The sequence below is a fragment of the Amphibalanus amphitrite genome, unplaced genomic scaffold (genome assembly GCF_019059575.1).
Source record: "Amphibalanus amphitrite isolate SeventyFive unplaced genomic scaffold, NRLGWU_Aamphi_draft 000102F_arrow, whole genome shotgun sequence".
Classification (NCBI taxonomy): Eukaryota; Metazoa; Arthropoda; class Thecostraca; order Balanomorpha; family Balanidae; genus Amphibalanus; species Amphibalanus amphitrite.
In genome coordinates, this window is record NW_024881597.1 from 750,174 (window position 1) to 771,600 (window position 21,427).

At 49.5% G+C, this 21,427-nt stretch overlaps 1 protein-coding gene across 1 annotated transcript in view; it reads right to left on the reverse strand.

Moving 5' to 3' along the window:
- Positions 1 to 17,315, reverse strand: part of LOC122380626 (nephrin-like) — a 67,770-nt gene extending 50,455 nt beyond the window's left edge. The window contains exon 1 of the mRNA XM_043363957.1: positions 17,023 to 17,315. Within this exon, the coding sequence (XP_043219892.1) occupies positions 17,023 to 17,086 (64 nt within the window). The 5' untranslated portion in view covers positions 17,087 to 17,315. The remainder of the gene's footprint in view (positions 1 to 17,022) is intronic.
- Positions 17,316 to 21,427: the final 4,112 nt, after the last annotated feature.

A 21,427-nucleotide genomic window follows, 5' to 3' on the forward strand; every position in this document is an offset into this window, starting at 1 on the left:
CAGTGGGTATTTTGTAGTTTACAGTAACTGGCACTTGTGGGAGCTTTCTGCCATATAAACCAAACGCCGCTACCGATTTCTCGCATTTTCAAAATGTTGACACGTATTTGGGTGAAATTTGTACAGTACGAGCGCGACGATTTTCTCTCAGACGTTTCCGTTCTATTGAATTCCGCAGGATTTGGCGTCGGTCGGACGTTGTTTCGGGTAAACCCAAGGGACATCAAAGTTTCATTTCTGTTATAACGCATACAACCGGTGTAACAGATGTGGAGAACTTGGGTGGAACTCCCCTGCTGGGTCGCCCGTTACAACTTTTATCCCAGGCATGTGTCCGCCTCTGAGCGACAGATTGGCCAAGCACGTGCTGCTGCCGCCCGTGCAGCCGCGCCTCTCTGACGGCGTCGAGTCAGGGCTGGGCGGAGCGGCGACCCTGTCCCACTGATAAACGGCGTGACGCGGCCCAGTATGAGACCCATTCATTTCCAGCGCCGCCCCTGTCACGCATAAGAATACGATCGGTTCCGGAGCCATGCAGCGGTCAGGGCCGGTCGACGGGACTTCGCTCTCATGGAAGTCAGCGTCGACGTTAATTCCGGCAGCAGAAATATGCAATTTCTCACTTCTGTCATCTCAAGTATCCTGAAATGTAAGGCCTGTCGAGCACATCTGTCTTTGCTTTATGATTGACAAAGATTAATGGCGTGAAAATTACATCGTTGCAGACATACGAGCTAGATTTTACACTGCCTAATCGAAATGAGTATGCCTGGCATCAAACGTAAATCTTAGATTACATTGCGCTAGGAAAAAGTGGGTGTGCTCTAACTGCAATTATGTTTTATAAGCCTTCAATCGTGAATACCGTGAAATAGCGCATGAACATTTTGTTTCCCGCTTCTTAATTTGTTTTGGAAATAGGTACTGTGCAAAGCCACACAACACATTTGTAGGTACTATGTAAAGAGAACACTCGGACACGCAGAGATCAGGTTTCAAATCACTACACCTGTTGTCCAGGATCTATCACTTCAGGCTGTCGGAGGAAGTCCTGACCTGCCCTACCGTGCCACACTTCTGGTTGTCGACCGTCACGAAAGGCTCAGTCAGGGGTCACGACAGTCTGCTGCTAGTTTAGATTGGCTCTTGTCACGATTGCCACCAAACCTCGCTTCCTAGTTACTAGTGACCCCGCTCAATCACAACTCCTATCGGTCATTCCACAATGTTTCATCACACTTCTCAGTCTCCGTTCATCCTTAGTTATTACTCTCTTGTAGTTGTCGCAAGTAATTTTCCCACCTACATCCTTTCCTTTTACCCGGCCCGCAGTACTTACAATGCTCTTTTTTGCCGTGTTTTTCCCCGTACCCTATAGGGTACAGGGCAAAAAGTATCAATGGAATGCGGTAAAAGGGGTATACCTAATCCCTTTTACCGCATTTCATTGATACTCACAGGGGCGGATCCAGGAAAACTCCAAGGGGAGGGTCATGAATCGAAGTGGTGCCCCTACCTATACCCAAAATTAAAAACTCAACGGATTTCGTCCACTTCATTTTGGTGGTGCCCCCATTTTCAGTTTTTTTTTTCTTTTTTATTTCTTATTTTTAGTCAGTATCTTAACTCTTAGCCACAACCACATTTACCAATTGTAAGCAAGTATATATGAATGTGCTTTGTGTATACCGGGTGGCCCAGAAAAAACGTTCCGAACTTTGGAGGCCTATATATCAAATTCGAGCGCAAATAACGAGCCAAAATTTTCATCAAGTTTGCGTCATTTCTTTGCGCATTGGTATGCCAAATTATAACACTATTCCATCATTTTCAAGCTGGCAATCTTGAGTTGAATTAACCCTCGCCGGACCTATTGGTTTTCTACATACGCGCCGGCCGAGGGGGGGGGGGGGGGCGGGTACGACCCCCCCCCTCGCCGTTTCGCCCCTGGTGGAGCTAGCGCGTCGCGGAAAAAACGAGCGTGTGCGCCGTTACGAGACGCAGAGATTGGTACCCGATTTTAAGGTCCTAGGTCAACCGGTGACCTCTGAGGTCAGGTCAAGTGCCCCAAGGTACGGTTCAGTTTTTGGTGAATAACTTCGCAAAAAACGGCCGCAGAGCGCCGATTTTGGCAGCATCGTGTTCGTCTCGCTCAGGCGCGTCGAATGATATACTTTTTGTCCGTGTCAGGTCAACTTGGGGTGTTGACCTCAGGTCAAGGTCAGGTCAGCACCCCCAGGTCACGAAGTTGGTCGAAAGAGGTCATGTCGCATATCATTCGATTCGGCAGGTCTTCCTGAGTCCATTGGTGGCTTTCCCGACTCGCTAGCTCAATTTGATCAAGAGTTATTGACGAAAAACTAATATGACCTTGATGACGTCATAAATGACGTCACGCAAGGTCAACATTGCAAAAGTGACGCATCTAACCCTGCAAGGAGTGCATCAAATCACGATTCTGTGTGCTTGAGATAGTTGGAGATCGTTCCCGACGCCAGAATAGCAGTTTTCATTTTTCCCCATTGACTTATAATGGTGAGGTCACGAAAATGACCTGACCTCATATGACCTTTAGGAAAAATCCGAGATATACAAGTTGTGGGACTCATAATGGATACTAGATCCTGCAAGTTTCATTTCCCTGTGACATCTCCTCTGGCAGTGAGGGCGTTGCGAAGTTGCGACATCTGAAGACCGTGCAGAGGTTCACTTATGACGTCATAGGTCAGTGACCTGACCTGACCCAAAAATGCGGTTGGTGTCAAAAGATCGGGCTTGGATCAAAGGTCAGGTATGCCAAGTTTCAGCTCTCTATCGCCAGCGTGTTCGGAGCTATCGCGAAAAAAACCTATGGGGGGGGGGGCGGCACCCGCCCCCCCCCCCCCTCGGCCGGCGAGGGTTAAGCAAGACGTTTTTGCTTTTTTGCCGATGTCAAACGATAGTGATGATTGGGTTCGACGTGCCATGTTATAAAAGATAATAAAAAATAGAGCACGTGAATGAAACCAACACGTATGTTCTTATTTTAAATATTTTTGTCTCACTTGTGTGCCAAATATTCAAATACTGAGCCAAAATGGTGCTCATGGATGCCATTCGTTTCAACATCAAATCATGTTTCGAGTAGGAGTGGCACGGTGCATGGATTACTGCTGATTACCCTCCTTTCAGTAGATCAAACAATAAAACGACCGGATAAGGAAAACAAACTAAAGCAGACTAGTTCCTGTGCCAGAAAACCACAGAAAAGCTTATGAAAAACAACATTGCCAGCAGATTGGAGTTACGTTTGGTCAGCCGACCAGAGCGGACGTACGGACGCTCGCTCCGCCCGCGTGCGCGCGCGTGGAGTTACCGGTCAGTGTGCGAGAATTTGAAGCCGGAGTGTGAGTGCCAACCCTATCGTGCCCACTGCCCATACAGTGAAAAGTGTAAAGCAATCTTCCTGGATCATGACTAAGCAAAGGAAGCGGAGACACGAATCTGGAACGCCGGATAAGGAGGAAGGTGAGACACCACTGAAGGATGTGGTAATAGAGCTGAAAGCTTTTATCCAGGAAAAAACAGGCGAGGCTGTTTCAGAGATCAAGAAGTCATTCGATCAAAAATTAACTGGCTTAGAAGAGTCTCTGAACTTTGCGTTCGAATCAATAACGGCCGCATCCCGCAAAGTTGGCACTCTAGAAAAGCAAATGCAAATGACTCGCTGCGAGTGTGAAGATATCAAAGCGCGTATATGCCAACTAGAAAGAGAGATGGAGGAGAGAGAGAGAGCGAATAGGCTATCATCGCTAGTATTCGCTGGACAAGACCTCCATCTCCCAGACCAAGATGATCGTCTGAGATCTGTCATCACCGCGGTGATCAACCGTTGCCTTGAATTGGACGTTCACCCAGGAGAAATCGCCTACATCAAACGTTTGAACAGAGACAGAGTCCTGGTGAAATTCACCAATGCTGAGAAGGGATCGCTCAGGGACCTCATCTTTCGGTCAAAAAATAGATTAAGAGGTCAAAGAATATACATAAATGAGTTGTTGACGCCACTGAGACAGGAGCTGTTCAATCAGCTGCTGCAAAAACGAAAACAAGGTCTTATAGCCTCTGTACTATCTCGAGGCGGTGAGATTTTGTATGCCGTCAGCAGAGGTGAGAGACTCAGTCGAGTTAGAAGCCAAGAAGAATTGGATCGTCTCAGCAGGCTTCTCTCGGGACAGGATGCTGATGCTCCCCCGCTCCCCCCGTCGGTGGTGCCTGGCGCCGCCCATGCGACCGGAGACTGCCAGACGGCCGCTGACCGGGCGGTCCCGGGTGCTGGTGGGAGCGGGGCGGCGCGGGCCGGTGGTGGACCGGCGCCGGCTGAGAATACCAACCAACCCGCTCACCTGAGTCCGCCCTTGCCTCAAAGCTCGCGACCGGGCCCTCAGGGGCCCCAGCAGCGTGGCGGAGCCGGGGAGCTGGACAACGGCGGGCCGAGTGAGACGTCTACTGCGGCGGGGACGGCTGTCCTATATTCGCGGCCTGTACTGGCTGACCGAGTCTCTGAGCTGGTGCCGCCTATGGACTGTCAACCTGGCCCGATTTCCGTGGCTGACCTCCCAGGCGGAGGTGGTGGAGCTCGGCCGGAGCTCAGAGAGAGTGGAGAGTCGGCCACGCCCTCGTCAGACCGGCCTCGGGTAGAGGGTGAGGGGAGGGCTCGCGGGGTGCAGAGCGTGGGAGAGCGCGCCCGGCGACCGTCCAGCGTTCCGGCGGGTCGCTCGCGGGATGGGGTGGGGCGGGGTGGAGCGAGTTGTGAGCGCCATCTCTCGCCGACTCCGGCAATTCGGGGTGCGGGTGCTCCGCCGGGGAGGGCGATTCACATGACGGAGCGTGGGAGTGGGAGGACGGCGGCGTACGCCCGGGAAAGAGGGGGTGGCAATGGTAGAGGTGCACGTGATATTCGCTCCTACTGGAGCTGAGCCGAAGGTCGATCAAAGCAATGCCGTTTAGACTAAGTTTTAAAGTGTCTGTGTTTAGGGGTTTGCTTGTTCGGAAATACTGTACACACATTTTTCTTTATTGTTTTCTTCTATGTAGATACTGCTACTTTACGAGCTGCTACCGTTTATCATGCAGAGATGCCAAACTTTCCAGCTCAAAACATTGGCCAAAGAGAACGAGAGAGAGAAAATACTATCCTAAATGGATGAACTAAGAATCATTTCGTTGAACTGTAGGGGATTGAAGGACTACAAGAAAAGAAAAGATGTTTTCAGCCATTTACGGAATCAAAAAGTTAACATAGCAATGCTTCAGGACATACACTGTACTGAAATTGGAATCCCTTTTTTCAGAAACTGTTGGGGAAACGAAGTCATTGTACAAACAATGCGCGAGGTGTGGCCATCTTAGTCAATAGTGTGGATGTCAGCTTCAGTAGCACTTCTTTAGATACAAACGGCAACTTCATTGTCACCAGAGCCAAGATAGACAACTGCTGGGATTTCTGTTTAGTAAACATATATGGACCAAACAACGATGATCCGGATTTCTATAGATCAGTGGTTACGCGCATCAATGACTGCATTGCAGACGAAAATGTTCCCCTAATAATTGGTGGGGACTTCAATTTAACGCTTGTTCAGAACCAGGATAATTTCAACTATCGACGACACAACAACACGAGAGCGAGAGAATGTGTTAAGAAGATTATGTCTGAGAAAGATCTCATTGATATTTACAGAATGAAAAACCCCGATGCTAAACGTTTCACATGGAGAGTTAACGGTCCACCAGTTAAACAAGCAAGGCTAGATATGTTTCTTATTAGTAAAAGTCTGGAGGGGTACATTACGAAAACTGATATTTTACCAGGGTATCGATCTGACCACTCGATAGTAACGCTAGATATGAATTTAACGCAACAAACTAAAGGAAGGGGCCTGTTTAAATTTAATGCTTCCCTCTTAAATGATAAAAGGTACGTCAAAGTTGTAAAGCAGGCTATACTTGGGGTAGTTCGTGAATATGCACTCCCAGTTTACGAACCGAAGTATGTAGACTTAAATCCATCGACAGTGCAAATGTCGATAGACCCTTCCCTCTTCTTTGAAGTTTTGCTTCTTACTATACGTAGGGAAACGATTTCTTTCGGAATCAATAAAAGGAGAACCGAGCGGAAAAGAGAGGAAGAATTACAAGCCTCCATTGTAATAAGTGAGAGAGAAGTGGATCTCTTTGGAGATCCCGAGAAAATGGAGGAATTGCAGGAACAAAAAAAGGAATTGGAACATCTAAGGGAGCACAGACTCAAGGGAAGCGTTATTAGATCGAGAGCAATTTGGAGGCAACTCTCTGAGAAGCCGTCGAGGTATTTCTTAACGCTAGAGAAAAGGAGATTTGACAGCAAGAGGATTGCGTATTTAAAAACCAGGGGCGGTATTAAAGAATCTCAAACAGAAATCTTAAGAGCCTTCAAAGAATTTTTCCAGAACAAGTTTAGCAATAAAGATGTTATATTAGACGAGGATGAGTGCAGCGAGTATTTAAATGACATAGAAACTAGAAATATAGGGCCGAAAGAGAAATGTGAGTTGCAAAAGCCAATCACTGTCGAAGAGTTAGGGAAGACGCTCATGCGTATGAAAAATGGAACTTCCCCCGGTAGTGACGGTTTCACAGTAGAATTCTACAAATTTTTCTGGGCTGATTTGAAGTCATTTTTTATAGCAATGTGTGAGCATTGCTTTAGCAAGGGGTCTGTCTCAAAAACAATGAAGGAGGGAATAGTCGTACTGCTCCCAAAACCAGGCAAACCACGTGAGTTAGTACAGTCGTATAGACCTATAACGTTGCTTAACGTGCACTATAAGATTATATCTGCTACGATCGCAAACAGATTAAAAATTGTACTAAACGACATAATTGCCGCAAATCAGACTGCTTTCCTCCAAAATAGGTTTATAGGAGATAACATAAGGCTTATATACGATACGATTCAATGCATGCAAGATGAACACGCATCAGGTATCCTTCTTAGTCTCGACATAGAAGCCGCCTTTGACTCTGTCAGCTGGAGATTCATCAGAGACGTACTACAGTTTAGGAAGTTTCCGCCTTATATAATACAGTGGTTTGATACGCTGTATAAGGGGGCATTTGCAAGAGTCCTTTATAATGGTCACCTGTCAGACGAAATCCAACTAGGTAGATCATGTCGGCAGGGCGATGCATTAAGTTGTTATCTCTTTATATTAGTAATGGACATACTGGAAAGGAAAATTGAGCAAAATCGAGACATTGAGGGACTGAAACCAGCAGGGACGGATGTAAAAATAGCAATGTATGCGGATGATACTGTTTGTTTCCTGAAACCTAAATTGCAAAGTTTTAATGCACTATTCAGTGAGCTTGGTTGGTTCGCCAAATTCTCTGGGTTGAAGCCAAACATAGACAAAACAAAAGCGATGTGGATAGGAGCACCCTGCAGCCACAGAACAGCACTAGAGAGGAATATCGAAATACAATGGAGCAGGACGCTCAAAATTTTGGGTGTTTCTTTCGATTCTAATCTGCAAAAGACGGGTGAGGTGTACATGGACAAGATTACTGAGATCAAACGAGAAATAGATAAGTGGATGAATCGCAATATATCATTACATGGAAAGGTAACTGTGATTAAGTCATTGATGCTGTCCAAGATAAGCTACCTTTTGATTTCTATTCCGAATCCATCCTTAGAAGTAATAAAGAAATTGACGACATTGTTATACAAGTTCCTTTGGCATGGAAAGAATGAAAGAATTAGCCGTGTCTCTCTGGAAAAAAACAGCCTTATCAGGAGGTGTTGGAATGATAGACATCAAAACGTATATATCCGCCTTAAAAATTAGCTGGCTAAAGAGACTCGTGTCAAAGAACAGTGCTTGGGTCAGCATTGCAGAAAATGTCCTGAAAAAATCGATACCCGTATGGCAAATGGAAGCAATCGCTATAAGGAAAAAAGCTCCCGGTATAAGGAACCAGTTTTGGAAGGAGGTTATGCTAGCCCTGGCTGATTTCAAAGAGTGCTTCCAAATGGACATTAGTGATATAACCGTAAGCAATATCTTTTTCTCTAAGTACACAAAGTTTAAAGATTCATGGATATGCCAATGGTACGAACATGGGGTAAGGACATTGAACGATCTGCTCAAAGTGGATGGATCGTTAATGAACATCGCAGAATTTAGAAATTCATTCTCGTTGAGGGTGAACTTCCTGGATTATGCATCCTTATTAAGAAGCCTGCCAGAACAGTGGGTCAGTTCTACAGGAAAAAAGAAAATTACCCAGCCAATCATAGATCCAAAGATTGGATTCATCATTGATCCATCGACCCGCTCTAGTCACTTACACGAAATATTATCAAAAAATAAAACAAAAAGTCATCGCAATAAATGGGAGAGCAAATGGGAGAGTGTTATACCAGACGTAAATTGGACCGAGGTGTACGGATCTTTAATGGAAACTCCATCACAATATAGGGGTCTTAGGTATAAAATGATTACTAGAATAGCTGCCACAAACAAACTGTTAAATCAAATGAACATAAAGGAATCCGGAAAGTGTGATCACTGCGACCAGCTCGAAGACATTTCCCACAAATTTTGGTACTGCCGTAGAGCACAGAGCCTATGGTTAGAGTTGACAAACTGGCTCGATTTAAAAAACCTTACCAGAATTACAGAGAAAATACGTATGAAAGAAGTGCTACTAGGAGAGGGCAATGACAAACTTGCAAATCATTTAATCAGTTTAGGTACTCATATTTTGCAATCCAACAGAAACCCATCGATATTCACATTTCTGGGCTATCTCCAAGCTGATAAAGAAAGTGAAAAGTATTGGGCTCAAATAAATGAAACAATGGGTGTTTTTGCCGGTAAATGGTCGCAGCTCGATCTTGAAACGGGCGTCTCCCTATGAGACGAAAGGCCCCCGCCCTACCCCATCCGGGCCAACCCGTGCCCGGCCCCCCAGCATATGCTGGGCAGGCCGGGCCGCCGGCCCGTCCCTCGGACCGCTTGTGGCCCGCGGGGCGGGCCGGTGGTTAGGGGGCGCCGCCTCGCGTGAGTAGACGCACCGAGGTGCGGGGCGGCGCGGGCGGGGGCAGAGGTCGGGGTGGCAACAGCCACCACGACCGGTGTTTGTGCACGCACGATGGTGTTTGTTTCCGTAGTGTTGTCCCTATAGCTGAGGACGATGGAGCCGCGGGAAAAAGGAGTTCACGCGTCCTGCCCGCCCCTAACCCAACCCGGCTAACCGGAGGCCGACACTATAAAGGGTCGGCCGGCCGGCCGGGCGCGCGGCTCGCCAACCTATCGGGTTGACGGGTCGCGGGCCCGGCCGGCGGCCTGGGGCATCGCCCCAGCGAGAACGGGAATATGTGTAATTTCGCGGGGCGATGCGGGGCGGGGCAGGAAAAAATGTGTGTGAAATGGAAGTATGCAATGTATTACCTGATGTGTAATGTAAGGTATGCTAAGTGTAAAACCAAAGTGTGCACATGAAAATGTTATGTTGTATTGAAAATAAAGTGGAAAAAAAAAACATTGCCAGCAGATGACAAAAAAAAAATGGTTAAAATGCTACCTTTTCCCAGGAATGTCAGCCAGGAAAGCATTTGAGCCACAAGATGGTTAGAAAACTGGAAACTTCTTCCGATGCCGCTGGCACAGAGCCATCGTCGTTGCCTGAGGGAATGTGTCATCCTGAGACCCAAACCATTAATGAGACTAGCTGCCAGTAGAAGTCATGGCTCTAGGCCGCGGTGCCGCGGGGTGAAAGTGACCCGTTCACTCACATTATTTAGTAAACATCGGAGCAAAAAAGTAATTTTTACATGGCATGCTTGAAATACGAACCGTTTAAAAAGTAACTTACCGAACACCATGAAAATCACACAATTTACTCAAAATGTGTGCCGCATTGACTATTCGAAGTTTCAATGTTGTATCTTTATCACTTTCTGAGAAATATTGATTTAAAGTTGGGAACGTTTTTTCTGGGCCACCCGGTATATGTTGTGGACGCTGAGTAGTGAGTACTTACCAGGAACGTTATCAGGTAAGCAAATCGTTGTCAGTCCGACGAACTTGACCCTGGCGTCTAAAGGGTCTGTCCTTAACACTTCAGGCTTGTCAGGGGCACCAAAGTCCTTCCAGGGACACCACAAACCTGTCAGGGGCACCTACGGCCTTGTAGGGGCGCCACAGGCCCGCCAGGGGCACCACAGGCCTGCCAGGAAGCAGGGGCACCACAGGTCTAGCAAGTATACACGACAGGCCTGTCAGGGGCACAACGGGCCTGTTGGGCCCATGAGCACCCCTAGGGGCAGGGGCACCACAGTCCTTCCAGGGGCACCGCAGGCCTGTGAGGGGCACCAGCGGCCTAGCAGGGGCACCAGTCAACACAGGTCTGCCAGGGGCGCCACAGACCTGCCAGGGGCACCAAAGACCTGCCAGGGGCACCAGAGGTCTGCCAGGGGCACCACCGGCCTCGCAGGGGCACCTTGGGCCTGTCAGGGGCACCACGGGCCTGCCGAGGGGCACTTCAGACTTTTCAGGGGCACCAGTCCTCTCCGGGCGCAAGGGTACCAGCGGTCTAGCAAGGGCACCAGAGGCCTGCCAGGGGCACCAGCGGCCTAGCAAGGGCACCAGAGGCCTGCCAGGGGCACCACAGGCCTAACAAGGGCACCACGGGCCTGTCAGGGGCACCTCAGGCTTGTCAGGGCCCAGGGACACCACAGTCCTTCCAAGGGCACCGCAACCCTGTCAGGGGCACCAGAGGCCTGCCAGGGGCACCACAGGCCTAGCAAGGGCACCACTGGCCTGTCAGGGGCACCTCAGGCTTGTCAGGGCCCAGGGGCACCACAGTCCTTCCAGGGGCATTACAAGCCTGTCAGGGGCACCAGAGGCCTAGCAAGGGCACCACAGGCCTGCCATGGACACCACAGGCCTGCCAGGGGCACCACCGGCCTTGCAGGGGCGCCTCAGGCCTGTCAGGGGCACCACGTGCCTGCCGGGGACACTTCAGGCTTGTCAGGGGCGTTACAGTCCTGTCAGGGCCCAGGAGCACCAGGCCCGTGGTGTCCCTGCTAGGCCTGTGGTGCCCCTGGCGGTCCTGTGGTGCCCCTGTCAGGACTGTGATACCCCTGATAGGCCGATGGTGCCCCTGGCAGGCCTTTGGGCCCCCGGGCCTCAAGGGGGGGCCATGACCCATGTGACCCCCCCCCCCTTGGATCCGCCACTGGATACTCAAGTCCTAAAACCTCAGTCACCAGTATTCGTCTATCATCAGTTAACTCCATGTCCCACTCATCCCCATATCCCATCCTCACATCCCATTCCCATGTACTCCCTCCCCGGCTGTACCCCCCGCTCTTTCTCTGTGAGCCATCAGAGGCAACTGCGGCCGACCGAGGGGCCGTGACAGCCGCCGCTGCGCCGCTAACCTATCGCCGTCTGATCGATACGACTCAGTTCTCTGACGCCAGACGACCCACGGTGGTTAGAAGAGGTGGGTGAAGGTGAGAGAACACACCGGGTGGCGGTGAAAGGAGGCGTTGGGTGGTGAGAAGACGTGCCGCTTGTCCAGCCGCCGCCTAACACCGGCACCTCGCTCGGAACTTGGCCAGTTTGATTGCTGTCGATTGTCAAAAGTCGATCGACAGACGGGCGCCGTGAACCACGTGCTCCAGCCTCCAACTGCCCCGAACCGCGCCCCAGTGCTGAATTGTTCTTACCAGCATGAATGCAGCTGAAATATTAACCCTCGCCCGCACATGCCATTTTCCCATCCTAGAACGCACATGGGGGGGGGGGTTGCCACCCCCCCGCGCCATTTTGTTCCTGTTGGAGATAGAGCTTAGCGGTAAAGACCAAAAAGATTCTTTGGGAAGAGACGAATCCAATGATACCCAGTTTTACCTTCTCAGGTCAGTCATTGACCTTCCAGGTCAGGTCAAACTAAAAAATGTTGCTGTTTTGGGTCACCGTTTGATATCAAGTGCGCTGCTTATCATATACCGATGACGATGCCGTTTTCTGGTGCCAAGCCAGCTAGAACCTCTTTCTCACACTACCCGACCAGGTGTTTGCTGCTGAGGTCATTTCAGGTCAAGTTAGGTCAAGGTCAATTATATGTGTTTGTATGTATGTGTGTCTGTGTGTATACTGATGTGTGCACCGATTGTTTATGTGTCCATATTACGTGAAATCATGATCTGAGAAGCTTTTACCAAAAAAGCAGTCAAAAAAACTTCACAAAAAGTAAATTCCGCTTGCCTAAAAGGTAATTATCTTAGATGACCTAGGTTGGCCTTGACCTTGACCTTGACATCTGTACATCGTCGAACAACATGTTCCATGATAGGTGGGAGGTAAGACTGGTAAAAAAGGCCGAAATCAAGGTGTCAAAAGCTCACAAGGCCCATAGCCAACGCAAGATGTCGAGAATTGGCCATTTGGGTCATGACATGACCTGAAAAACAAGGTCATATCTCCGAAACCAAAAGTCACAGAAACCTGAAATTTTCAGTGGACATCAAGAAAGGATAGGGGAGCAGCTATACGAAATATCAGCCTTCTAGCTCTAAAAATGTTGAGTGCAGAGCAGAAAGACTACCTGGGGGGTGGCAACCACCCCCCCCCCCCATGTAATTTGTATATGACATGGGGCCCGGAGGATGGCTATATGGCTATACCTCAGGGTCGCATAATGCTCAGTCGCATCTTGCACTGTAGCAAATATGCAGCGTGCGATTTACGTGCATGCATGTTTTAACGCAAAACACAAGACGACCAATACAGGAACCCACACTCACAGACGCAATGCACCAATCTCCTCCCTTACTCCAAGGGGACTTCCCCCCACCCACCCACCCACACGTGTGTCCGCGTCCGCCCACATACACACGGCATCCGCACCGGCTGGGATCGGTGGCGGTGCACGCAGTCGTTCAGAGTCTCTGGGCACACTCGCTGATTGCCGCGACCCTCCCACGACCCACCGCAGAGAGACTGATTGCCCGTGGCTATCTTTCCGGGTGGGCGGCGGACAAATGATACCCATTGCGGTCGGTAAATTACCGGCAGACCAGCCGGCCAGCTGACCGCTTAGAGATCGAGCCGTGATGTCGCGGGGGTTCAGGGTGAATTCAATGTAACTGTTTTAAATCAGAGTGGATCACTGGTTCAATATTCGTGTGGCTCAGCCGGAGGAATACCGCCGTGCTTCCTGGGTGTTGTATTTTAGAATGTCGTGATTGTTTGAAGAAGAATAAGAATAGATATTTGTTGTGCGAAGCATACGTACAAGAATGCTTTTAATGGTCCGGTGAATAGACCTTGCACCTGCACAGAGCTTTCAGAGGTGGTAGTTGGACTCCATTGGGTGACTAAATCAGCCCTTTGTCCTTTTCTTTGGGTGTTTCCACATGGCGTTATCAAACGGCAGACGAATAAAGCGTATACAAAAGCAGTATCTCGGAGGGGAACCAAAGATCTCGATTAATTCTAATACTAATATATAGGAAAGCTTTTATTATTAATCTGTGTTTCTAAGTACATACGCACGACATTTTTAGCATCCGCCTCCATTTAGCTATCCTTCGGCGCATATTCATAAGGACGGCAAACTCAACCTTTGGATTTCGTAATGTCCTATGTCAGCAATCATTATGTCGTTTGACTCATCTCATTTGTATCCATCATATGCTCGGAGCTTGTTCCGAACCTAACGCAGGTCAGACATCGTCTTTAAAATCTTCTCGGCGTGAAATAATCTCCATTTTAGGCGGCGATGTCTTCAACAGCGATTGAAAGTGAGTCGGGTCGGCGATTACTTTCCTTTTACGACATCGGCCTGCCGCCGCGGTTTGGTGCGCTGCGTTCGGACCTCTATCGGGACACGCTGACTACAGCGTCCGATCGTCGCTGGCGCAGCACGTATGGGGCCATTTTCTGAGCTGCACCGCACTACGCGGCACCGCGCCCCGGCCAATATTTGCACTGTCGCCCGTCCATTTAACCATGGCTGGTGAGATTCGCGGAATCGAAAGGTTGGCCGATGGTCGAGCAGAACAATCAGTGCCAAATACCCTATAAATCAGCTCGCGATCGGTTCGACAAAGACACTTTACAGAGACCATTTTTACCTCAATCCCGTAAAGCGGCTCATGCTGCGGCACGACCCGGCCAGGCCGTCGTACATTTACTGAGGACGGCCGCCGCAGTCCATTCATGCTGGCCGTATCTTGAGCCCTTAGCGGGCGCTCGGCGAGCATAAGCCGCCGTCTCCACCTCAGCGCGGCAATTGAGCCTGTCGTGCGCCACAATTGACACAGACGCGCCGCAATTGGCGACGGCGGCGGGTCACGATGGACGCGACGTCACGTCGGCGGTGGAATGGACGTGGCGCGGACGTGCCCCCTCGGCACGGCAGTCATCGAATCCAATCGGTCCGTGTCCAACTAACTGGGACGCTTTGCAACCGGGTCAGACTGCCGGTCAGCTACTCTGACGAGTCGACGGGCAGATCGGTTCAGGCGCAGCTGTCAGACGGCTATGCAAATATCATTCAATAACTCGCCATTCGGGTGGCTACGAAATGTTGGCCGGTTACCCGATGCATAATTGCAAAATGTTACGCAGAACGTTGATACAGAAGGGATTCGCATGGTGTGTTTGAGGACATAGTAACATTCTCACCCCTATCAGAGAAAAGACAAAGAGGTTCGCTCAGTTGCCCGGGAATTTCCCTCGGGACTGACGCTAGAGTGCGAATGATACCGATTACTAGACACTCACTTCAAATGGGGACGCTGTGACGGCGCTTGTTAGAGAGCCGCCGCTTTACACAGTGTAAAATAGCAGGGAATTCCGCTTCTCTCGTGCGCGATATTAGGCATGTAGCAGGAGTCGCTTTTTCTGTCCTAGCTTTTGGCCAGACGTTCACAAATCTATCTCCCGAGGTGCTCATTTTTCATAGACGAATACGAATGGCAGTGGAGATAAGCGAATACTGCAAACATACTTACAAATGACACTGCATTTCTGTTCTGTTCTGTTCTTCCATGCTTTCAGATGATTGGTACTGATTGATTGGTTCCATGGCACACACAGGCCAAACACCAAACTCAAGGAAAAGAATGAGGAGCAATGTCGAACAAAGGAATATCGTGCCAGGCTACATTATCCGGCCTCGATAACACCATAAGTGTTTCCTTTCCTGTTCCGGCATTTTGGCATAGAAACAATTTCAATTTTATAGACCACTGCGGGAGGAATAATAAGCAGTTTACCCTTTCAAAACCATAATAATTGCGTTTCCGAGCACCGACCATCTCAGAAAACAACTATAAAATATTCGAAGTGTGGCAACGTGATGTCACCAACGTTTAATAAAACAGACGGGATGAAACAAAAATTCAATCACCCTGCTTTTACGACACCTTGCTACACAATACCAATCGGCATTTTCGTTTCGTCATCGCAGAAACACCTACGGAGACAATGCATGGGTTTTGTGTCGTTGGTTGGGCTCTGGGGGAGGTAGGCAGAGGAGGGAGGCCTCCGCCCCTCTGCCCAGTGACTCATCGCTAGGGCGTGGGCCTTTCGTGGGGGACGCTCGCACACGCGCACAACAGTCCGCAGTGCAGCTATCCTTCGGGTTGCAACTGATCGTAGCAATTGCACCAGTTAAAATGTGTGAGAATGTGCACCAGTGCACTATTTCAGGCAAAGAGAGGGTAGAGGAGAGGTGGGGAAGACATTTTTCATTGCAATGCTCCCTCGAACAAAGGGTGTAAATGGCGCGCCATAATCGTCCAAGTTTTTCCATTTTCTTTCAGTGGCTGCGATGAGGAACGGCGCCGCTTGCAATATATCGCCATAGATCACGCTCATGTTTGGGCCATCTGTCTGTGTGCGCTATTTAGATAAGCACGTGGCCCTGATTAGGTGAGCCGGCAGTATCGCCTTCCTGGAAAGCCAATGACAGCTAGTATCTACATCAGAGGCTGACCTTTGGCGGTGGACGGGCCCGGTGACCCCTGACCTTTCGAAGTGGCCGAGGTGGCCTGCGGCGCGGTCCGCACGCAGTCACCCACTCCCCCGCCCAGCTCCCCGGCCGCCGGGGCCGGAGGGCGCAACACATGGCGAGCACATGCTGGCTCCTTGGGATCGGCGGTAATTTGTTTTGTCTAGCGCCGAACCGCGTCGGATCAATTGAATTTCATTGGTAGGCTGCATGCAGGCCTGCTCTGCTCCCGTCTTACGTAATGTTTTATCTGCTAGGATGTGTTTAAATTAGGACTGGCTTTCCCACAGTCCGCAGAAGTTCCCACAGGGCAGAACAAAACTTTCGAATGAATGGGATAGCAGCATAAGGGTACATGGGAAAGCATCAGGCCAAGAAAGAAAGGCTAGCCGCTAGAGGGAAGGCTGTGAAGGCAAGTGAGCAATGAGGAAAAACTTGATGGGAATATCGGAAGGAACTATTTCTAGTAAATATATCCAGAGGTATACAAACTAATGGGGCCATATCTAAAGCTCCGTAATGTTACGCAAATGTGTTTGACAGAATTAGGTACTTAGTCCAGAAGATCCTACAGGAGTTCCCAATAGTTTTAGCGTATAGCTTTAGGCTTATCTCGCTGTTACAATCTATCAGGTGATCCTACTACTGAGAGTGATTTTATCAATTGTTTCCGTTGCACGCACAATGCAAACGGATCATGACCGGTTTATCTTGCCTGTCAATGTGTATTACCGTCCTTTATCAGCTGCGTGAGTGTAGAAGTGATACCGCTGATACCCAGTACTCACTATTGTCGGTGATACTCCTGATACCCAGCACTCACTGATGTCGGTGATACCGTTGATACCCGGCACTCACCATTGTCTGTGATACTGCTGATACCCGGCACTTACCATTGTCAGTGTTATAGCTGATATCCAGTACACACCATGGCCGGTGATACCGATGATACCCAGTACTCACCATTGTCGGTGATACCGCTCACGAGGCTGGCAGCAGCGGCCAGCAGCACGAGCCGCATCCCCATGCTCCAGCTGCGGGACCTGACACACCGCGCCTGTCCGGTCCCTGCGGCCGCCGCCCACCCAGTCCGCGTCGGCCGGTTCGTCTTCAGGCCACCGCGCGACCACCACAGCCCAGCGGCCGCCCCAGCCGCGGGCCAGCCCACGGTCCAGCCCAGCTCCGCGCAGCCGCCGCCGCCGGCACGCCGCGCCCGCGGGATCTACTGGGGGCGGCCGGCAGCCCCGAGGCACCTCAGTACCTCAGCAGCTCACCAGAGGGAAGCACCGAGTCGTGGGCCGCTGCAGAAACCGATTCAGAACACCAACTAACTTCTGAGATGGAGCATTACCTTCTTAGCGGCGATGCCAACTAAGAATGACAAAAAAAAACTGATCCGGTTCGGAATCGGATGCAGTAGTTGAAGATCATACTTCTATCAGACCGCTTTCGTATCAGGGCCAAAGGTCAAGGCGTATAAGGCACAATCCTGGGTGATCATATCTCCACATCCGCATAGGGAAATGAAAATAACATCGGTGATTAGGTAGCTATGAAAAAATGCATAGCAGTTTAGTTTGGCTGACAAACAAATAAAAATGCATGACTTGGTGACAAATAAGTAGAATGAAGGCGTATAAACCTATAATTATTCACAGTGCAACACTTTGCACTCCATCGACTACAGATCTGAAAGCTTGGGCACTTATGCATGCACGGCTTCCTCGCATTTGCTAATTATTTGGTCAATCAATCATTAATTAATAAATTCCGTTAGTAAGTCAGTTAGGTCAGTTACAGTAAGTCGGTCAGGTCGGTCAGGTCAGTAGTTAATGTATAGGTTTATCCGTTTTACCTTGCACAAATAATTCCCGAGCCTTCAACAACATTGTTTGCGGCTCAGAGATTCATAAACAGCAACACGCTGCCTAAACATTGATATTCTCGCTTGTTGTAAAAGAAGTTAATTTGTTGTATAAATTAGAAGTGAAATATAGGTATATGCATTGTGTAAAGTGTTGTTATCCCTGTTCACTTTACAGCATAATGAAGTTAAGCCCACCATAACAGGACCGTGGTTCATTTGTGCGGTGGCTGCTCAGGAGTACACAATTCCGACGCCCTAATTAACGGCACTATGCGCTCACATATTATTCTGTTTAATAAAGTGGTGGACTTCATTAAAAATCTCGCTAATGACCTAACTGTGTGACTAACATGAATTAAGCTGGTATAAGCGCCACAAGCCCGTGCCGTGGTCTCTTTGTTCCGACTCCGCCGCTTCTCTGGAGGGCTGAAATGGCTGCAGGCCTGACTGGGGCAGCCAGGGGAGGAGGCGGCAGGAGCTTCGCTGGAGCAGCACAAGATATCTTTTTCAGATCATTCGACAACTGAAAGCAATTCGAAAACCAAACGCGGTAACCAAATGCAATAACAGACGAGCTGTTTTTTTTTTTTAAGAAATGTTCAAGTGAAAATTGACGGATTTAATGGTAAAGAGTAAAAAACAGTAGATCTTTGCCTCTGTTGCAGTGAAGAGTGCAACAAATGCTTACTGACTTTCTTGAGCGAAATATGAGTACCTACATCGAGTCAGTCTATAGTCAGCTGGACAGCTAAACAATTGAAAATGTCATGTTACGGTTTATGCAAGCCAAGCTCATCGAATTTTCAACGTGCTTCTGGTTTTCGGGGCCATGATTGAAGGTGCTGCATCACTGGCCCTCTGATGTAGGTGTCAATTTTAGAAAACGGATGTCCAATGTCCGTCCAATGTCCAATACTCACGTCGACTGTCCGTCCAACAATGTCCAAGCCAGCCATTTGTCCAAAGATGTCCGACATCTACGCAATAGTTTACACTCAACACTCTTATTGAATTTGCTTTTAATGTATGGCGTTACCAGCTCAAAAGTGTTCATCATATCGAAAGCTGAGCTTTCTTATAGCCTATCAATGTTAAACACGATTACTTTATAAAAATGTTTATACTTTATAAAAATGCTGAGATTCATGTAGCAAGCGATGTCCAAAGTTGTCCAAAGCCTGCTGTCATTGTCCAACCGAATTCCGAATTGGACATTGGACAAAATCGGAATTTCGAAGATTCAAGTCCCGATTGACACCACTAGTAGGTACCAGAGTATTCTCCTACTTTGCTCATTAGTTGTGAGAAATCATGCACGTTGTGAAATAATGCCGCTACATTATTTCCGAATAATATTCCAATTCATCTTACAAGTATAACGCGTGCCATCAATTGTCGGCCAAGTGAGGCTGGCCGTACTCCAAGCTGTGCCATAAATTCGGGTCGCGTTCCGCCTCGATAGTCGTGTCAAGTCGGCGGCGGGCCGGAGGGGCAGCACGCGCCATGCATCTGTCGCTCGCTGCTCGCCGCTCGCCCGTCGCCGAGGGCGAGCGGGGCGCCGACGTCCATCACATCGCGAGCGGCGCTCCTTCCGCTCCGTTGGGCCCAGAGTGATCGCTCATCGTCGACCGATTGTTGCCCGTATGAATGTCGCCGCCCTGTCCCAGCCACCGCTCCCAGGGGGAGGGGCAAACAACCGCTATGAAGAGGGGGCGGGGACGAAAGGAACGACTGCAGTACACCAGAATAACGCACACAACAGTTTCCGGATAGGGGAGGGGGAGCTAAAAAGAATATCTCACCCTCTGAGCAAACTGGGGGCTGCTGCTATGCAATCCTAGCTGATTTGTAGTGCGGCAATGACTGCCTGGCGCGGTGCTAATAACATAAATAATTAATACGTTACGACCTGTTGTGGATCCAGACTTCCTGTTCCGAGCCTGAAGCTAGAGGAGAGAGAGATGCCCGTGAGTGACCCACACGGAAATGGTGACCCAGGTCAGGACTCAGGAAGCGTCCCAGCAGCACGGGAGCCCGGCATGCTGTCTCCGTGACTGATGGCTGCCCCGCGGGAGACTTGTTTGCGGTGTCGTGCGCCACGTTTGTCGCGCGGTGCGGCATGTTTGCGCCACGACCGCCGCCGCCGCGCCGGTGCCACTCGGCAAACGTTTGAACTGCGAACACCACTCGACGCTGTTTGGATTGGGGTGGTCCTGAGTGGGAGGGGTGTGCTAGGGGGGGGGGGCGAGACAACAGGGCGATCCATGACCGGTGCATTCTGTCCGCGCTGGCTCGGTCACAATAGTCAGTCACCCGAGACAAGGCGGTCTAGCCGATCAGCCAGCTTACAGCCTGTGCCTGAGGGAATGTCCGGGCAAGGGATGAAATCTGGCTGAGATATTCAGAAGAATATTCGCTCCAGGGAGCTATCCACGGGAAAACTACTTATGTCCGCTAAATTTGTGTCTTGGCCAATATCTTTCAACCCACATCCCTCTAAAAAAAAAAGACAGATCGCACGAAAGGTCCATGAATATAAATCGTTGGCGTAATCCCACACCCGCATTTGCTGATCAATGTATTGTTTTATATAAGTTCAGCGACGTCAATCGTCCAATTAAACCCTCGCCCGTATAGGGGGGGGGTCGAACGGACCCCCCCCCCCTCGGTTTTTCGCGAATAACTCGCGTAAAAAGCGGCCGATCGAGACGACACTTTCAGTACCCTCGCGTTTATCAATTTTACAAATACCCTGAAATTTGTATGACCCTGATCTCAATGACCTTTGACCTGTGACCTACTTTTCGAGACCATGTTTGGCCGGAATCGCGATTCGGCGTATGTCGGCCCGCATTAGCGGCGCGTTTGCAGTCTTTTCGTGGTTTTAAGAGTTCAAACATGGGATATGATGTTGCTCCCATGCATTAGGGTGGGTGTCAAGGTCACTGGAAGGTCAGGTTATGTCATTGACCTTTGATGACCTCGGTTCACTTTTTCGTTTCGAGTTTTACATGTTTCTAGGCCAGTTTTAGGAACTGACTGAATTCGAATTTTGCAACCATATGAACATTTACGAAGAAGTTTTGGTGCCTTCGTAACATGTTACAAAGCTGTCAGAGGCGGTTGCCATCCACTACGAATACCCTTACTGGTTGACCTGACCTGACCTGACCCGACCTGGCCTAAATGAATGAAGACATCATCTGTGATCAAAACTAACATGATATTCGTGATCAGCACCCCGAAAAACCTCATAGCAGCCACGCTTTACGGCTTTCTAACAGGTCCCGATTTTCCCGACTTTTGGGTCATTGACCTGACCTGGAAGGTCAACCGATGACCTAGGACCTTAAAATTGGGTATCATCGGCTTCCTCTCGTCACGGCCAACACGCTCGTTTTTTCTAGCTCGATCAGGGGCGAAACGGCAAGGGGGGGGGGGTCCAACTCCCCCCCTTATACGTTTGCGGCTGAAAAGCACCAATACGGGCGAGGGTTAATT